Source organism: Scardinius erythrophthalmus (genome assembly GCF_964197995.2).
Source record: "Scardinius erythrophthalmus genome assembly, chromosome: 16".
Lineage (NCBI taxonomy): Eukaryota > Metazoa > Chordata > Actinopteri > Cypriniformes > Leuciscidae > Scardinius > Scardinius erythrophthalmus.
Genome location: NC_138236.1, coordinates 18442860 through 18463031, shown reverse-complemented (window position 1 = coordinate 18463031; position 20172 = coordinate 18442860). Strand labels below are relative to the sequence as shown.

Here is a 20172-nt window from a genome sequence, read left to right as displayed (position 1 = left end):
GAATAACATTGATTGTAAATGAATGAATATAAACTTAAAATGTTCAGCTCTTTTCATTAAAAATACACATTTAGCTATCATATCCCAGAAAGCTGAAGATAGATGTAGTTCTTTGGCATTGAACTGTAGTCAGACATAGGGAAGTGATTAGAGTGATTTCTTAAGATTAACTCACTAGCAAAAGAAAGCAAAGCACCAAGATGACCAGAGAGGAAGCAGTCTTGGCACAATCACTAAAAGAAGAACAGTAAAAAATAAACATTATTAATGCAATAGAACCAATCAGTTCTTTTTTCACAAAAAAACAATCAGAGGATAAAGGATAAAAACTATAATGGAATCAGATTAATTATATTGAATTCAGAAAAATCACTGATTATGCACGTCATCCTTTAACTGATTTTTGTTACTACGATTAATTCAAAATACCAGTGTAAGCTTCCAGCCTTACAGATGTTACTATATTCACTCAGTAAACGTGTTCTCTCCTACATTATTTATCTAAAATTTTGTTTTATTTTACTTGCTAATAATATTTTAGTTTTCTGTGTTTTAACTAAGGACAGAACAGAGGTTAAAAGGATATTCACCTTGAAGTACATGGTCCCTGCGGGGCACTTGCATCAGGAGAAACATTGAAGTTCTTCACTGTCACTTTAGGGCAGGGTAGAGAGTCCTTCTGAAGAAGCCCTGAGATATCTGGATTGGAAAACAACATTTATGGACATGAGAAAGTGAGACACAATAGAAATATATCATAGTTTTTGCTCAGTTTGCTTCAAGTTAAACTTGTTCTCTGAGGTTACTTCACAAAACCTACCTTGCATGGTGAGGAGAAATATGATGTCACCACCCTTGATAAACTCTCTTCTAGTCAGATCATAATTTGTTATGCCATATATATAAACCCAAGGACCCACAAATACAGACTCATCGCCGATGACAACTTGAATTCTGTTGTTTCGAGGATTGTTCCAATCTATAAATATATATATAAAAAAATGTTGCTATAATATATTAAAGGCACATTATGCAGTTTCCGTTTTTCTCACACAGCGACCCCTAGAGTCGCTGTGGAGTACTTGTATTTAACGTTACTGTAAATACCGTCTCTGCACTCTTCCAAAAACGCATTCTATGTTTTCTTCTTTCTTAAGGTACAAATCTTGCACAGTGTGCCTTTAAAAGGGCCTTCAAAGCTACAGATAATAACTTTGATTCTCAACTAAGTAAAATGTTGCATATAAACTATGGAAAAATAATCAGATTCTCACTGGGAGATGCCAAAGCAGGGTCAGTGGTGATGCTGTGTTCTAAGGACATGCGCTTCTGCATGTGTGGATTCTGGTCAAGCATCTGGAAGGTTATTTGTCTCCATGGACAAGGCCACTGCAACTGGTCATCATATGCACCAGATACCAGACGAACATACATAAAAAGGTAATTATTCTGATTCACTAATTCAGCCTGAAAGCGATAACCATCACTGGAGTAATACAATGGACTGAAATGTGTTGAAGATTCCCTTATTGAAAAGTCCTTTATCTGCCATGTGTGGGGACACTCAGTCTCTGAAATATTGATATCGTCCAGTGAGAAGCCTCCACGGGAGTTTCCAGCTCCTTTACGAGCTTCAAATACAACTTGGAAGGTTTTCTTTGCATTCAGTGACACATGATGCAGTTTCCAGTAATTACCAGGAAGTTCTGCAAGAAATGAAAAGGTAAAATTAAACATTTTAGGAACATTTTAAAAGCATAGGCAGACACATGTTTTCCCCCCTGTAATATTGCATTATACTTGAAGAAGAGACAGACCTGTGATCTGATCCATAAGTCTGAGAGTTCCTCTGTTGTCTGCTTCATTCTGGTACTCTCGGATCCAGATGTTGAGCTGGTCAGACTCATTACCACTGTGATAGTAGTAGAACTGCAGACACTGGACTTTGCAGTCTCTTTTAGGGGTCATTGTCTTGCTCTCTATTCTGGCTGTGTCCCCTTCCTTTCTCCCCTCAGTGCTGAAGTGCATGAAAAAAGACATCCCTGCAGACATGAAAACAGGTGTTTAGTTGTGTGGAACTGGGTGGTACAGTGACTGCTTCTGTGGATTGGAGTGAAGAATTTATTTTTGGGCAACTGAAATAAAGTCTCTTGCTGTGGGGTGCAATGAATCACAGTTGATCCTAGATCCGTACGGGCCAGAATGGGCACTCATGTGATTCACGAATTAACTGCCAAGTTTAACCGTCATAGAAAATTTAACATTTGGACGTGTTTTGTCTTGCCAATTTACATATTCAAACAATTTTAAACGTGGAAAAATTGGGACTCGCGCATTATTTATAAATGTAAAATTTAAAATTTAATTTAAAATTTACCCCCATCCCCCCAATATATATATAGATAAAGACTATATATATATATATATATATATATATATATATATATATATATATATATATATATATATATATATCAGTGGTGGACGAAGTCAGGGGCGTAGCACCAAATTTTGGGCCCTGGGTACAAACCATCTTGCTGGGCCCCCGTACCAAATACCATAGTGATACCAATGGGTGGGGTATTGCATTTTTAATCATAAAAACACTTAAAATGTAAACAAAATAAGCCACACTCTGATTAATATATTTTTGTTTTATTGTCAAAAGTATAAGTTAATTGATGATTATTTGTCTGTTTAAAATAAATGCAGACTATAGAATCACAGGGTACACTAACCGCCAAACTAGACATTCAGTCTTTGAATTACGTTTTTAAAATTAGTAATTTTCAATCATTAAGATGTGCATTAAACTGAGAACAATTCTGTACTTAATGTAAGAGCGTGCGCGAGCTAATTTGCAAAGCAATGCGGTAAAATAGGCGCTAATGATCTGTGTTTTTGCGGTGTTAGATTTTGACAATGGAGGGAAATATACAGTGTTTTCATGTAAACATCTGATTTCTGCAGAGTAAGATTACGGTTAACACCTTTAAATATTACATAAATGTATTATTTTGTATTTTTATTAAACTTATTGAGTGTAGGCCTATAAATCAGCAGCAAAAAGTAATTCTTGAAAAAATCTGCACAGTAATTTTATCAAATCTACACGTTAATAAAAACAAATTGCTATTAGTACTCTTATAAAATTCAATTAGGCAATCATACATTTCTCAATTTTATATTTATATATTAATGTCAAGAATTTAGAAGTGTATTTATATAGCCTACGCTACACTACACAGAAATAATACACAATTAAATTATGCTTATTTGAAATGCATTGAGCAGGCTAGGTATGAAACGCTTCAAAACAGAGCGCACAAAGCGCGTATGCGCATCGCAGGTGCAGAATGATGTGCTCAAAGCGACATGGAGTCACAGCAAGTGTGCATTTAAAAGTTCACGGCACAAAGCGAAGACATGTCGAGCGCACACATTCTAGTGTTTATCTGTCCAACAGTTTATTGATCATTTGTTTCTTCAGTTTTAAATTCCAGTTATTGTGCGTCTGATGCCGATTCATAGTCCTTGTGATCTAACAGGCACACGGTAGCGAGTCGTTTAAAAACAGCAACAAACTCCAACAAAATAAAGTCATTTTATGTAAATCCACAGCCTTTTCTCTACAGATCAAGCATTATAATGTTAATATATCATATTGGAGAGAGTTTTACCGTGCATCCTGCTGTAACCGGCAGAGGCGCGCGCGCTGTTTGAATAACGTTAGTTAAGTTAGCTGTTACTGAATGGAGATTGACAGCCGCAGAGGAGCGAAAACGAGTTTCCGTAAACTTTAATGATGTAATACGACATCTGTCCCTCACATTAAGCTATGGAATGGCCTCAGATGACTTTGTCACCCAAACTGCCCTTGTCAAAAAATCCTATTGGAATTTCAGTTTATCCTGTAGGATCTTATTGGATTCTTACAATCCTATTAGACATTCTGATTTATTTTAATGGAATTTCACTTTGTCGTGTAGGATCTTATTGGATTCCAATAGGATCTTATTAGATTCTTATAATCCTATTGGACATTTTGATTAATTTTAATGGAATTTCACGTTGTCCTGTAGGATCTATTTGGATTCCAATAGGATCTTATTAGATTCTTATAATCCTATTGGACATTTCGATTAATTTTAATGGAATTTCACGTTGTCCTGTAGGATCTATTTGGATTCTTATAGGATCTTATTAGATTCTTAGAATCCTTCATTCAGATTTATTTTCATGGAATTTCAGTTTGTCTTGTAGTATATTTTTTATATCTGTATTTCTATATGTTGTGCTGTTTTTCCAGGTAATTACAATTAAATATTATAAACATTTATACAGCAAGATCATTTTAATCATTTCAATTCAGAAATTATACATTATAGATAGATTCATAAATAAAAGAATATAAATACAATTTAAGTAGAATGTCATGTAGTCGACACAATAAAATGATTTATTTACACTTACAGGAACACCATTAAATATTGCATATATTAAATTAAATATATAATATTAAACATTAAATATATAATATTAAATATTATAAACATTTATACAGCAAGATTATTTTAATCATTTCAATTCAAATATTATATAGGCCTACATTATAGATAGATTCATAAATAAAATAATATAAATACAATTTAGGTAGAATGTCATATAGTAGACACAATAACAGGATTTATTTACACTTGCAGGAACACCATGCAGCTCAGTTACTGTAAAAATATTCAGCCATCAGCTGAGCTTTATGCTAGGCCTACATCAGTCAAGCTCGATGCTGTTTGGTTGTAATGCAATATAGCATGTTTTTTTAAAGCAAATGTGCACAACCTTGCGGACAATTTCCAGAGGTTTTACAATCATACGTGTTGGAGTTGCCACCACTTCTTTTATATGGGAAGGAGATCCTTCAGACACAAAACCAGCAAGTGTGGTTTGTAAAAGCTGAACTTGAATGAGCGGATTGTTTTTGTGATCATGTATGATATTTACAATTGACTCAATCTTTCCAATGCAACCATTATTTAGCTGGACAGTAAAACTGTTGTGTTTGTACTCCTTTCCATATTTCTCTGTCGTTAACAGTTTTCCATTCACAATTGCTCTGTCATATGTCTCTGCAGAGTACTCATCATTTTCAGATAGGTCACAGACTGGGAGCATTAAGAACTTCTCTTTGTGATCTAACATTTTTTGTCGAGAACATCCCAGCAAAACAAGACCCTCTAGCTTTTGCGCCTTAGCAACAAGAGGATAAACACCTAGCCAGTCATTGACAAGTTTGCCCACCCTATTTGAGACATCAGCACTAGTCGTTGTTCGTTTAAGTAGTTGGGGAATTGACTGAAGTATGTTGAATTGGCGTGCAATTTGAGATGGAATACAATTTGTTCCATGACACAACCTCTTCAGTTTCTGGTTGTGACCCTCAAATGAAAATGCAGATGTACACCAAAGAGGTCCATACATCTTGACAGAGAAGGGCAAATGTGTAAGTTGATGGACATTGAAGGACATTTGGCACAAGCCATATGTCGTTGGTATCTCCTGCACAAACTTTGTGATCTTGGATGTTGCTGCTACCAAGTCATTTTCTGTGACAGTGTCTTTCAGAAAGCAAAACATGGCAGTGACCAGAAGTAGCCAATGTTTCAAAAATTTAGTTGGAAGAATCTTGTACAGAACAGGACCACTGTAGAATAATAGCCAGCTTCTGCATTCTGCAGCCTTCCACCTTTGCGCAACTTTCACAGTTCGTGGTATTCTTGGTATATCAGATGGAGGTTTGATGGTAAGCAGCCTTTGATCAACAAGCTTATGTGATGTCCCAATGTACCATGGGCTCTCATGGTACTTGCTATTGAACCACAAGTCCAAGAATTGTTTTGTCACTCCCAAGGCAACACAGTGCATGTAGTCAATTGGAAAGCTGTTCACAATGTCAAAACCAGTGGAGGGATTCAGGAGGACTAATGGTGAAACTGTCTTCACCCCAAACACATGGTCAACATCGTTCTCAATGGCCCTCTGCCCACATTCAATGACATGGTCATGGGTTCTTTTCTGTGCCTCAGTGGGTGGATAGACTCTGGCATATCCTCTTCCCTTTGGCACTGTTTTCCCTTCATTTAAGCAATGTCCACATCCATATGCACCATTGAACTGATGTATACCTTGAAGCACACATCGAGCTACTGCGTCACAAGAGCATACGATAGGGAAAACTTTAGACACCACAGTTGTGTTTGTATGTGGGTGTCTCCATTCCAGACCTTGTGAATTGATTTTTAGAATGTCATCCACAAATTGCTTAAGGTAGGTGGACATGTCAGGTTTACCACGCCCAAACCAGACGCCTGCGAGTATCATGTTTTTGAAACGAACATTTGGTTGGAGTTCGTTTATTACACATCTGATGGGCCACAATGAAAAAGATGAAGATTTAAACATTGGAATGCCATCACAGTTCCATAGTAGTGATATGTCATTAGCTGTGAAATTAGGAAGTGTTTGATACATTTCACCCTTTCTCACATCATTTGTTCCACATACTTCTGATTGAAATGCACAATCATCTTTTTGTAGGATGTCTCTTAGCTGGTCCTCGATAGAGAGACTTATATAAAAATTGCCTTCTGCAATATTCTTTTTTGGGTCATTTATCTCATTACACTCTGGACAATGCATGTTGTTCTTTGGAAGATATGTTTGGCAAATGTTGCAGAAAAGGTGAACATTTAGAGACTCAGATGGATCATGGAATATTTTTCGGAAGAGGTGGAGAGACTCTGGCAATATGTTGCTACTCGGGAGAAAGACATTTAAGAGCTTTAAAAGGTCTTCCACAGCACTTGCTGTTAAACTGTGCCTCAGAGAAAAGGACAAAATTAGAACTATTGCCTGTGCAATTGTTATCTCTGATCCTGTGTAAAGAGGGGCCCCAGATTTTTCAAATTGTGCATTTGAATCAGAATTTGTGACAGCAGTGTCATCCATAGTAGAGTCTATTTCTCCCTGAGTGTCACTCCACTCTTCACCATGGTCCATTTCATCAAAAGAATCATAAAATTCCTCCTCATCTTCCTCACTGTCCGCAAGGGAGTCATTCTGATGGGTAAGATCATCCCAGTTGTAATGAGGAGTGTTGTTTGTCCGCCATCGACTTGTTTTTGGAAGGGGGCAACTCGATTCTGGATCCAAAAATCTAGTAATATCAAAGACTATTTTAACATGTGGCAGTGCTTTCAAGTAATACTATTATAAAGATATACAGTGCTATGCATACATTTAGACACCCATGCTAGGACATAAATGAGTGAGTGAGTGAGTGAATGAATGAAGGTATCTAGTGAAGGTATCTAAAATTATAGATGATTTTATTTATTTATTTCCATCTGATACCACCAATAGATTTGTAAAACAAATGGTCCATAATTTAGATATTTTGAATATTGTTTAGTAACATGTTATGTCCTCCAAAATTCCAAATATTAAAGAAACACTGAAATGAAATGTTGAACATTATTTTAATATAAAATAAAATATTAATGATACAAATAATCTCGGGTCTGTTTTGACTGTAAACCATAAGTGTGGCTACAATATAAACTAACAATACTAGAGGGTTAAAAAACTTTCTTTACAACAAAAACAAATAATTATATAAATAGCATTGTATTAGATGTACAATGTCAATATTTATGAAAAATAATTTGCATTATTCATATTTTAAATTTACTAATTATTTCAAATGTATTGAATTGAAATGATTATCTATACTCAGCTTCAAGCTGTAAAAATAGGGTACCTTTTATAAGGGCCTCGTTGTTTTGCATTCATTTCAATTGTGGGATATCATCTTGTTTAGAGGAATCATTTGTCACTGTTGTGGAAAGATTAAATATGTATAACGTACTGCATATGTAAATGATAATAATTATAATACACAATCTTGGCGTTAGAAAGTTAACATAATAAAAACTGAACGGAATTTTTTATATTCATACAAAGAACACCGCCCACAACTCACATTGTAGGCATGAACATTCAATTGCGCATGCGCATCCTTCCTTGCTCACTCACTGCAGCGCAACGGTCGGAGGAGACGAACTTTCTGGAAGACGACGAGCTGTGATAAACAATTGTAAGTAACATATTTAAACGTTTCTTTATATTAACATTTGACACAATCTAGAAATATTTATTTGTAAACCTGCGTAAAATGTTTTTTTCTTAACATCTTAAGACAAGTGTGGTCAGTAACGACCGTAACTTACAAGTTAAGTTAGTCATCTATCTTTCGATATATATATATAATTAGATCATTAACGGTCTTTCTTACATTTATCAACTACTTACACCACAAGTAGAAACTTTTAAGTAGAAATACACCATATAGAAACTTAAGTTATTTTTGTAGTTAACATCACAATGGACTTAATCAGTGGCTATCGGTTATGCCTCGGACGTAACGTTACGTTTCTGTTGCTGGTTGCTTAGTAACAGTTTTAAACATTATTTTGGAGGGAAATGGCCCCCTTATCTGTTCTAAATCCACTGTAAACCTCGCAATATAAACGAGAAACAACTTGTGTTCTTTGACCTTGAGCATGTCTCTCCTGAGAGAAAGCAAGCAACAGGCTGTCGTAATGTAACTCACAAGACTCATACAGGCGACTCATAGTTGCTTCTACAGTAACCCGGCTGGTGCGAAGCTATATCTGAATTGAGGTCCAGATCTAACAAAACCTTAACCAAGATTAATACACCTATAAAACATTTGTCTTTTTACATTACATCAAAGCATATAATATTAGGATAAACACTCTTTGTTTTGCCCACACATCAAGAGCATATGATTGACTGAATATTGTCTTTTTTAAATTTTTATACTATTTAGAAAATGAGGTTTATGTTAATCCAATGGATTGAAGATCCCCCAACATGGGATGTGCTTCCAACGGAAAAAATTATGAATGGACGGTGTGAAATTGGTGGTTTATGTGATGTACAGTACAAAGAAGAATCCAGCCCTGCAAAAATCTTAAACGTTGGTAAGTATGTTTTTGTAATATGTCTGTGCATTACTGTGATAAACTTGATTCATGTTGTGATGATTATTATTTATAATTTCAGGAACTAGATCTGCCATGCTTAAGCAGCTTCATTCTATTGAGAAAAATCAGTCCATCAAAAGATCCAGACCTGAAGGGAATGAAGAATTAGGGAGAGGGCAACGCCAGAAATACAGCAGAATACTTTCTGAATCAGAAAGCAGTGAAGAATATGAGGTAAGTTAGACCCAGGTGATTGCCACTTTCAGCTAATTTGAAGGTTATATTTGTAATTATATAATTCTTTTTTATTTACAGTCAGTCAGTAAACAAGTTTCTGAAAAGAGCGTCAAAAGGATAAGAGCCAGATCCTTTCTGCAGCAGTATAATCTAGAAAAAGTAAGATTATTTAAACAAAGTTACATATATCAGGGCTCTAGACTCATTCTAGATGTATTTAACAGTAGCATACAAGAAAGAAATTAAATGAACAAATGTAAAAAATAAAAGACTACAAAGACTTTACTGTATAAATTATACATTGATTCTTATTAAAGTTCTCACAAGACTCTTATTTTCACAGCACCCATTCACTGCAGAGGATCCATTGGTGAGTAAATGATGTAATGCTACATTTCTCCAAACATGTTACAAATAATGAAACAAACTCATCTACATCTTGGATGGTCTGGTGTTGAGTACATTTTCAGCAAGTTTTAATTTTTGACTGAACTACCCCTTTAATAACTACATACAAACTGTATTAACAAATGTTTTACAATTCTAGGAATCAAGCAGGGAGGCAACAACATCCACAAGGACAAGCAATGACAGTGGAGTCAATCAACAAATTTTGGCTGAATTAAAAGAGATTAAGAGTGTTCTTGTGGAAACTCTAACACTTTTAAAAAATGGTAATGCTTTGAAAAGTTTTTCATTTTTCTAAGTGTTTGCGTCAAAAGATATAAAAACCTATTTTGTTCTAGGATGCACTCCTTTAATGACTGCACCAGTCCAAAATCTCCCTGGAACCACCTTGGATTTGCCAGCCCCAGAGTCTTCGCCTGTACCTGCCCCTTCATCTCTACTGCCTCTTCGTGTAAATGAGACTAGGAGTAATAATGACTGCAAAAAGGTATCGTTTTTAAGTAACAATGCCTTCTTACTAGGGCTGCATGATTTGGTCAAAAATTCTTCGTTCCGTGAGATGAAATTGTCCTGAGAGACTGAGCACGAGCTCGTGAGGCTCCGCCCCCTGTGTGTCCAGCAGCAGGCAATTTACATTTAAAGGGCACACACTAAAACAGCGCGTTTTTCTGAGCACCAAAAAATGACAATTTAAACATACTGTAAAAAGATATCTGTGGGGTATTTTGAGCTAAAACTTCACATGCACACTCTGGGGACATCAGAGACTTATTTTACATCTTGTGAAAAGGGGCATTATAGGTGCCCTTTAAAAGAAGTCAGAATTGTTAGATTATGTTTGGCTCATATTTTCAGCCTTTTTTCTCTTTTTGGCTAAAAACCGAAAATGACATTTTACATGAGACATGATACAGATTACGGTATGTAAAATAGACAGAATTGTAAATCTGACACTTTAAAGGAACAAAAATACAAGTAAACACAACATAATCCTGACAACTTCCTCCAATGTTTGTTTTATTGATTTATTTTTCTAGAGATATATGCAAATTAGCACATATTTAAACATAACATTTCAGAAAACAAAATTACAAAAATGTTTGCAAGTAATGTAATCAATCATCTGGAGAAGTATGTCAATATAGGGTATGCGTGTGACATCACCGTCGGCTGGATTGACTGTGGTCACGCCAACTGAGTGGCAAAAAGCGGCAGCATAGGTTTCTCCTATTAAATCCAGTCACACAGCAGCTCGTCTGCCACTCAGTCCGGCTGAGGGAGTGTGATATTGCCTTGATGTTTCTTAGTATTTTTTTTTTTACCCTATTCACCTGGGGTGTCTTGTCGTAACTCACAGAACGAATTAATCAGGCTGAAAAAATATTGTGCTTTCTACAATGGCATCAGTAACTTTTGCTCTTGGATGATTCTGAATCTACGCTCATAGGTTTCATCATAACAAACAAAATATTATCAAGTTCACTTTTTAACTCTGTTACTGTTTCATTGTTCGATCACTGTTTTCAGGTTAGAATTGGCCCCAACACGTCCATTGGTGCCGAACAGTTTGGCCACATGAAATGGACAAATGCAAAAAAAGCAGCAAAAGACCTTCTGGTGGCTGTCTTCGGAAGAGCAACACTGGCAACACATTGCTACACAGGAAAAAGTTCCAATGCCTTCAAAGACAAAGAAGCAAAGCCACAACTGGAGGCTCAAAAAGTGTCTGACATAATTGGTGAGTAACTTATTTTCCTGAAAACAAGTTTTGGCGGGATTGTCATTGTCATTTGATATATAAAACAACAGGATATAATTATACTCATGAATTTGGAAAAGTATCTACTTTTTAGAGCAATCTACTTTAGAGCAACAGGGCTCGACAGTGCCAGCATTTCACTCGCATTTGCGACTAAAAATAGATGTTTTTTATTATTTTCAAGCAAGTCGTTTAATAAAAATTGTGCGAACAAATAAAACTGCAGTGGCTGTTGCTGACTGTTTAAATCTAGCGGTTTGGTGTCTCGTGTTGTAAATCCTCTGACCAATCAGCAATCTGTAGTGTTTTCACATCACATTTTAGTATCAGTACGGTGCGCTTGTAACCTCAGCAGAGGTGGTATGCTGCCATTTAAAGCTTGCCGGACCGAATATGTCATACCGGCTGTGTCATAAAACGGGCTTAATTTTAATGGAGATCATTAAGTATTCGAGTATTCGTTTTCTTGGGACCTGTCAATTATCGAAAAGAGAAATTTACAAAAAATGCCTCTCCCTAGTAGGTCTAGGACGATACACCCATCTCCCGATTCGATACTATCACGATATTTGTAAGCCGAAACGACATGTATTGCATAGGGTTGTGCCGATAGACGAAAGTATCGTGTATCGACGATAGTCAGAGATATCACTGATGGCAGATGGCTTTGACGATATCAGTATGATTATTAGCTTGTTTTACCATTAATGTATTAAATTATTATTACTATTATTATTATAAAGCTAGTATTGTTATTAAATTAATATTAGGAACTACAATTAATTTGCCTTGCCTAAATTCATAACGACATCAACACAGCCTAACAATTGCAACATCACTGACACGTGTGTATGAGGACTCCTCTAAGAAAATGTTTTTAAAACAGACTAAAAAACTACATCCCACATCAAAATTGAATTTCAAGGTGATCCATTCACAAATTGTCAAGAGAGCTTATTTTAACAGACGCATCATTTAGATCCAAGGTGAAAACGGCATCGTTGTTTATCAGTATTTTGAAATAACCTGATTTAGCCTATTAATAGCCTAAACACTCCACCTTTGCTAGCAAAATAGAAAATGATTCTCATATATAAGCAAATTGTGAAGCTGTTTCATGACGACTCTCGTCGGGTCAGCGGCAGAGCCAACACAGCTTTGAATGTTGCGATGTGATTTTGTCAAAGTTTAATAGACAGACTAATTTAAAGAAGATCGTGTGGGTGTTTGAATGGAGATCACAGTATTTTAAAGATGAATTGTGCAGCTCTACTGTCTTATCTCTCTCTCAGCATATGAGTAGCGCGAGGACTTTTCAGTGCGTTCAGTCTCACGTGACTTTCACGCGTCCACTTGGGATATTACGTCACTCAAATACAAGATAATATGTATTATTATCACACATAGATAACGACACATTTCATCCTCTGTTCTGTTGGAATGAAAGTGACTAACTTCTGTCGACCTCATCTACAAGCAAGGACAAAAATAAAGCAATTGAATTTTAATTAATATTGATTCTGGAATAAAAAAAAAAATTTTAGAATCGTAAAAAAAATGTTTTGCAATAGCTAGGTGAAGCGATTTTGTTTTTCTCTCAACCCTAATCCCTAGTACGTAATAGAGCTGGTAAGTCCCGCCCATCCGTATGTGAACATATGTTGTCTCTGAATTTTTTATATAATCTTTCATGTTACGAGTTTGACAGTATATGGTATGATTCTTCGGCTAGCAGTTGTGGAAAAGACATAACGAGAAAGACTACATGTCGCCTATGTGACGTCACCCCATAAAGTTGACTTGCCCGTGGTTTTCACCAACCTCAACGATTTTGTCCTCTCCCTGAAAGAAGGCGGTGAAGTGCACCAAAGACACAGCCATGTTTAGCGGGATCCGTGAGCTAGTCCGTGTGCGAGTGGTGTTGACGTTTCAAACGCGTCGAGTTGTAGTCCACAAAGTGCTCTCACACAAAGTCTAACCGTATCCAACTTCTACCCGCTAAATTGTAGCATTCTTTACACGAAAGATTATATAAAAAATTCACAGACAACATATGTTCACATTCATGGCACAATTCAAACGGGATCAGAAAATAATTATTTTCTCCCATTCACTTGCATTGACGATTTTTCAACCTAGAGGTCCAGTGGGGTTAGCGGATAGTGAACAAGAATATAGGCACAGGCTTCCCTTGAGGAGTTATATTGTGAACATAGATGCCCAATACCATTCCTCATTAATCATTATGGTTTGTTAACGCATGTTCTGTTTATTTATTTCCTTACAGCCTACATCAAAAATAAATTCAATATTGAAGCAAGTATAATTAAGAAGGCCATCTCACAGAAATGTGCCGATGAATGCAAGATGTCAAAAAGGCGCCACAATTATTGTGTGTGAGTTTGTTTGAATCAAACTGATTTGTTCAGGATGTTTAATATTGCATTTCACAATTGGTGTGTGTGTGTGTGTGTGTGTGTGTGTGTGTGTGTGTGTGTGTGTGTGTGTGTGTGTGTGAGAGAGAGAGTGTGAGAGTGTGTGCGTATGCGTGTGTGAGTTTGTGTGAATCAGACTGATTTGTTCAGGATATGATTAATGTTGTATTTCAGTTATCGTTGTGTGTGTGTGTGTGTGTGTGTGTGTGTGTGTGTGTGTGTGTGTGTGTGTGTCTGAGAAAGTGTGTTTGAGTGTATGTGTGTGTAAGTCTGTTATGAATATAATCTTGTAAAAAGTAATAAATTCATTAGTTATGAAAGAAGAAATTCATAAATAAAATACTAATGAAATTAAAATAACAGAAAATGCATTTGTTGTTTTTATTTCCCAAATCACCTGCCATGTTGTTTATAATGTGACTGCAGGTTGCACAACATACATTAAACAGTGAACAATGTCTACATTGAGGTGAGTTTAAGCAAACTGCAAGACACAATCAAAAAACTACTATTAGTAAAAGAAAAACATTAGTAAAGTGCACCTTTAGGATTCTTAAAAAAAAAGGGGGAAATCTCATATAAATCGGAGTAGTGACCCAATTGGATCCCATTAAAATCCTGTAGAAAATCCTAAAGGATATTTATGTATTGTCCTTTAAGACAATTTATATCGGAATCCTATAGGATATTTATGTATAGTCCTATAGGACAGTTCCTATTGGAAATCCTATAGGAATGGTTCCAAAATATGATAGAAATTCTAATTAGAATCCTGTACAATTTTCTTATTGGAATCCTTTAGGATTTTTTGACAAGGGTGACGTGAAAAAAGCGCGAGGCGCCGAAAAGCGCGCTGTTTGCATCCCTGTATGTATGGTGTGATACTATAAAGTATTGGTATATTATTCAAACAGAGTACGAACATAAATGTATGCTATTCTACCTGGAGTAGATATTTATGTTAAAACAATGTCAATGCTCGATGATGCATTTGGAGCTCACCTTTCTTTTCAAAAAACTGAGTGAGCAACTGCTTGCCCTCATTTGCCTTTCTCTCTTTAATCTTCTTTTCTTTTCGTTTTTTAGCCCCTTATTTTCCTTTCTTAAGGAAAGATATGACTCTTCCCCTGTCTTCCTAGTTCCTATCACAGCTCACTCCAGCTCCTCCTGTCTCTCATCAACTGATTCACCGCGGGTCCGTAGCAGAAGCACCTGACCTGCGGGTCGTACCATTTACATTGATTCGAGAGGGGTGGTGGGGCCCTGCACAGCATGAAAATCACTTTTTTATACCAAACCAGTGCCTAACTACAAGTTTAGTTTTGCACAGGAACTTTTTTATTTGTACATAAATGTTATAAAAATGTTAGTGCATGTATATGTATGTATAGAAAACTGACTTCTAAGGGCCCCCCCCTGCCTCGGGCCCTGGGAACTCGGTACCCTTTATCCCCCCAGTCCGACGCCCCTGGACGAAGTACACATACCATGTACTTGAGTAAAAGTAAAGATACTCAAGGTAAAATATTACTCAAGTAAAAGTAGAAGTGCTGCCTTTAAACATTCACTTGAGTAAAAGTACAAAAGTATTTACCTTCAAATGTACTTAAGTATCCAAGTACTATGATTTTTTTTATGGCTATAATTGTCCTATTATTATTTTTGTCACAAGACTCTTGCTTAACTCAGTCTACGTGAAGACTCCAATGTCACTCTTGGCACATCAATCTATTAATAAAATGACATTAATTAGTCTATATATATATTTATATTATATATATATTTGAATTGAATACATTTTTTGTGTGTTTAATTTTGGACGGAAGGGGACTGTTCCCATAAGGCAGGGCTATTCAATTAGTTTCATTCGAGGGCCGCATTATCAAATCGAAAAGTTGAGGTGGGCCGGTGGGTTGGTTTGGGGGTTTATCTTATTTATTGAAACATAACAGTTTCAATAAATAAGCTAAAGTAACCCTAAAGAAGTGTGGTATTTGGAAATGTGGTACCCAACAGTATGCAAATATATAAAACCATAATAAATAAAAACTTGATAATTTACAGCTGTGTACAACTATTTTCCTTGGAACAAATAAATTATTTATACAAACTTATAGCTGTTGGTGAGAAATAATAATTATTTTATTTATAATTGTTATGCTTAAATGAAAATATTCTGACAGTGAGACTTGTTAACCACAGGCTCCCACTGTATAAAAAATGCCTAAACACAAGTTAAAAACTATACGCACCTTTACAAAGAAACTGACATAATTTCATAACAAGCATTAAATATATATTCCTCAACCCACCTAATAAATCTAATGCAATATAAATCACTATATTTACTATTATACTATATAATATTATAGTATATATTTACTATATTTATTTATTACTACATAGTATTCAATATAAATATTGCACATTTCTGCCCAACCATGGTATATTACTAAAGTAAATGTGGTAAATGTTTGTAAGGGTGATTAGGGGATTTAAAGTCTTCTAATTTCGTTCATGCCACAATGTTTCTCCTGCTTTCCTCATCAGTCTTGTTGGGAATGTTGAGGCTGTTTCATCCGATTTAATACTAATTAAATCATCGAGTGATTTGTGGTTTGTAATAGAGAGGTTTCTGTCGAACTGTGTGTCCGGGACCGGGAGTAAACGCAACTCCGCGCTGGGCCGTGTTTAAACAACTAGTGAAACAACTGAAAACATCGCTATTTGTTGTTACTGTACTGAACGAGAAACCGCTTCAGATGATTCAGTGACGGAGCGGTCCGAATGAATCCGAATAGTTTTAGACCGTTATGCAAGCGCGTTTAGAAAGAATCAAACCAAAAGAATGATTCATTCACGAATGATTGCAAGCCTATCGCTGGTTCAGTCGACATAAATTCGGGACACATATAATAACTGCTGAAATATTCACACGTAAAACGTTTCTCAGGTCGATCGGAGCGAAAAGAGGAGGAGGGAGGTTGGTGCCGTCGGGCCGCATGGAGATGATTGGCGGGCGGGCCGCCAATTGAATAGCCCTGCCATAAGGTATAATACATTTACAGTATTTACTGTATATATTTTTCACGAGCGTCTAGTTATAATAGGCCTATTATATAAACATCCTAATGTTATGATACATTCACATAAACCTGCACAATGCCATTAAACACACACACACACACACACACACACACACACACACACACACACACACACACACACACACACACACACACACACACACACACACATTTATACATATATAATATATATATATATATATATAATTTATTTATTTATTTATTTATTTTTCTACGTTATGGGAGCAGCCTATTTCCCTCCAAAATTAAACACCAAAACGTAATGCTGCTACTCCCCAGAAAAAAAAAATGCTATTATATGCAAGTAATTTTAGTATCAACGTAATAAGCAATGCTCATTATGCGTCAATATTTACCGATAATTGCTGCAATAATAGCTGCTGCTCTCTGCCCCGCTTAAAATCATTGGCAACGCGATTTGTTTGGAACTATTGATAGCTACACGAATCACGTGACCGCGCGGCGGCGAGATTGCAGCGGCTGCACACTGCACAGGCCATTCGAATGATATTAAAATACTGCGACTCGAGATAGATCGATTAGTGTACTAGTGTAGACGGCTCTGTATGCTTTTCAATCACTCTCGCGATGTCATAAACGGATCGGTCTGTGCAGCTCCGGTTCAAGTCGAACAAGCCTATAGTGTGTCGCAACCTTATACTATAGTCGCAACTCTCATAACGGCTCTGGTTCACGCAGATAGCGCCAAGGCAAGTTCAAAACAAAGCACGCAAGTTGTAGACTAGTGATTGGTGGCTCGTTTGACCAGTTAAGTTTTTATCCACTCATAAATAAAAAGGAACGACTGATTTTGAAAATGTAGTAGAGTAAAAAGTAAGATATTTGACTTTGAAATGTAGTGGAGTTAAAGTAAAAGTCTTCCCAAATTTAAATACTCAAGTAAAGTACAGATACACAAAAAAACTACTTAAGTACAGTAACGAATTACATTTACTTCGTTACTGTCCACCACTGATATATATATATATATATATATATATATATAATATATATATACCGTGTGTTTTGTGATCCGTTGCACCACTATCTTCCTGTGATATCAAAACATACACTTTCTACTGTCTGACTGTAACGGATCTCACCATTTTGTTCTTTGTTTAAGTAGGTGTGGTCAGTCACATTGATGCCACTCACTGACTTCACTCTCTGCCAGCCATAAACAGCAGAACAGACATTCATCTGACACAGAAATTCATCATCAAAACTGCAGTGGTCAAGGAAAGAGATGGAGGAATCTGTAATCCAAACAGAAAAGCACTGAGGCAAAATCATTTGCACATCCAATTTTTGCCCTCAACATATTTTGTTGATCCTGGAACAACTTTTGAAACATCCAGGATGTTGATGTTGAACATTTTTTGAATTGCAAATCAATTCCTTACAACCCATGAATGACATGTGTGTTGTCCTTTTAGGAATTTAACTGTATAATATTTGTTTTCATGCAGTACTAGGAAGGACTTAACAGGAAGTGACTTTAACATTACATAAACTTCCATTTTTATCTGAGAATGTATGTATGTATGTATGTATGTACCAACAAATATTTAAAACAAATATTCTAAAGTTAAATTCCTTAAAGGACAACACATTTCCCTTGTCTTCCACATCTGACTCCAAGTTCCACTAAAATGTTTAACATCCACAAACTGCAAAATAAAAACAATGTGTGTCAAATACTCACTGCATTTGTAGAGTTTGTTGAGCTCAATCGCATCATATTCACTGATGTCCAGGCGTTGACCAATCACATCTTGGAACTCAGGAAGCTTGGTGATGATCGTGGATCCATTACCGTTACTGAAGTAATTTTTACCATAATGCATCACAGAGTAATAGTCATATGGGGTGCCTTGAGTGGTGGTCACATTCTCGCTGTATTTATCAAAATTTCTCTCATAGCCTGAAAATAAAGACTATGGCGTTAATAAGGGGATTATTCATAAAGAATGGCTTATTTAAGTGCTGATTAGTTAAATGGGCACTGCAATCAGTATGTCAGTGAATATCTGTATTTTACCGGTTTACTCTTTTCCTAAAAATAATAAAGTTCAGAGCAACCTTTTATGATGTTTTCAAATTTGATGGTTAAATAATCATCTCTGTCATATCTTGACTGCTCATGCCAAAATCCTAGTGCATGGAGAAACTCATGCTCAACAATGGCTTTTATTCCACAGCCATTTCCAATGGAAAGAGTCTGGCCTCCGAGAGATGTGCGGCCGACATATGACCAACACCTGCAAAATAAGAGAGAGATAACGGCACATTCATGCAGCACATAGGTGCATTAATATTTTGGCTGGTCGTGTAAAAGAATTTGTTAACTCATGAATGTTTTAAGGCCCTTTCACAACAAGATTGATAACTATAACTATAGGCTTATTAGCATCCACACCAGTGGACAATAATGTTCCGTTTTATTATGTGCGTCATCTGCCACTTTTTTTCCATTAGCTGAAAAAAAAAAACTGCAAGTAATTCTAACGATATCGTTCAGTGAGAAGCCTCCACTGGAGTTTCCAGCTCCTTTACTCACTTAAAATACAAATTAGTTACAAATACTATCAGTTGTCGATATAGTTGTGGTGTGGACTCTGTTATTCTTTTATATTTAGAATGAGCGTTAAATTATTGCTCTAGGTGTGAACGGGCCTTCATACTACTGTATACATTCAGTATAGCATAGTTATAGGCTGTATCAGAATAGTCTATAATACCACATATTGCTAATATTGTGGATTACTAACTGGAAGCATACTGTACCCTTCAAGACTCTCCACAGAGATGTAAAAATCTTCAGCTGCCCGGGGCTTAAAGTCAATACATGATTTCAGTCTGAACTGCTCAAAAGCTCTCAAAATTACTCCTTTATAGTTCATACCTACAATCACAATCAAAAATACATGATGGATGAAAAACAAATAACAGTAAAACTTAAAAACAAAATTATTTGTTAAACTGTAAGTGAGAAATCCATGTTTTCTTACTGAGATTCACACTCAGCTCATAGGGGACGGGAATATCCCACCGGTACTTATTCCCAAGCATGGCACTCCTTTGATTTGGCTTTAAAACAAATTGTTTTAAGTACTCTTAGAAATATCATATTGACTGATGTCTAAATTATCCAATATTCA

The 20172-nt window shown here is 36.0% G+C and overlaps 1 protein-coding gene across 1 annotated transcript; it reads right to left on the bottom strand.

Annotated features, from left to right (window-relative positions):
* Positions 1-586: 586 nt before the first annotated feature.
* Positions 587-19914, bottom strand: LOC308704497 (meprin A subunit beta-like; the record flags this gene model as incomplete). The annotated part of the gene is made up of 7 exons (XM_081388867.1): positions 587-699; positions 1275-1706; positions 1818-2042; positions 18115-18267; positions 18717-18935; positions 19094-19272; positions 19799-19914. 7 exons carry the CDS (start codon positions 19912-19914, stop codon positions 587-589), a joined length of 1437 nt encoding a protein of 478 aa, XP_081244993.1.
* Between the last annotated feature and the right edge of the window lie 258 nt (positions 19915-20172).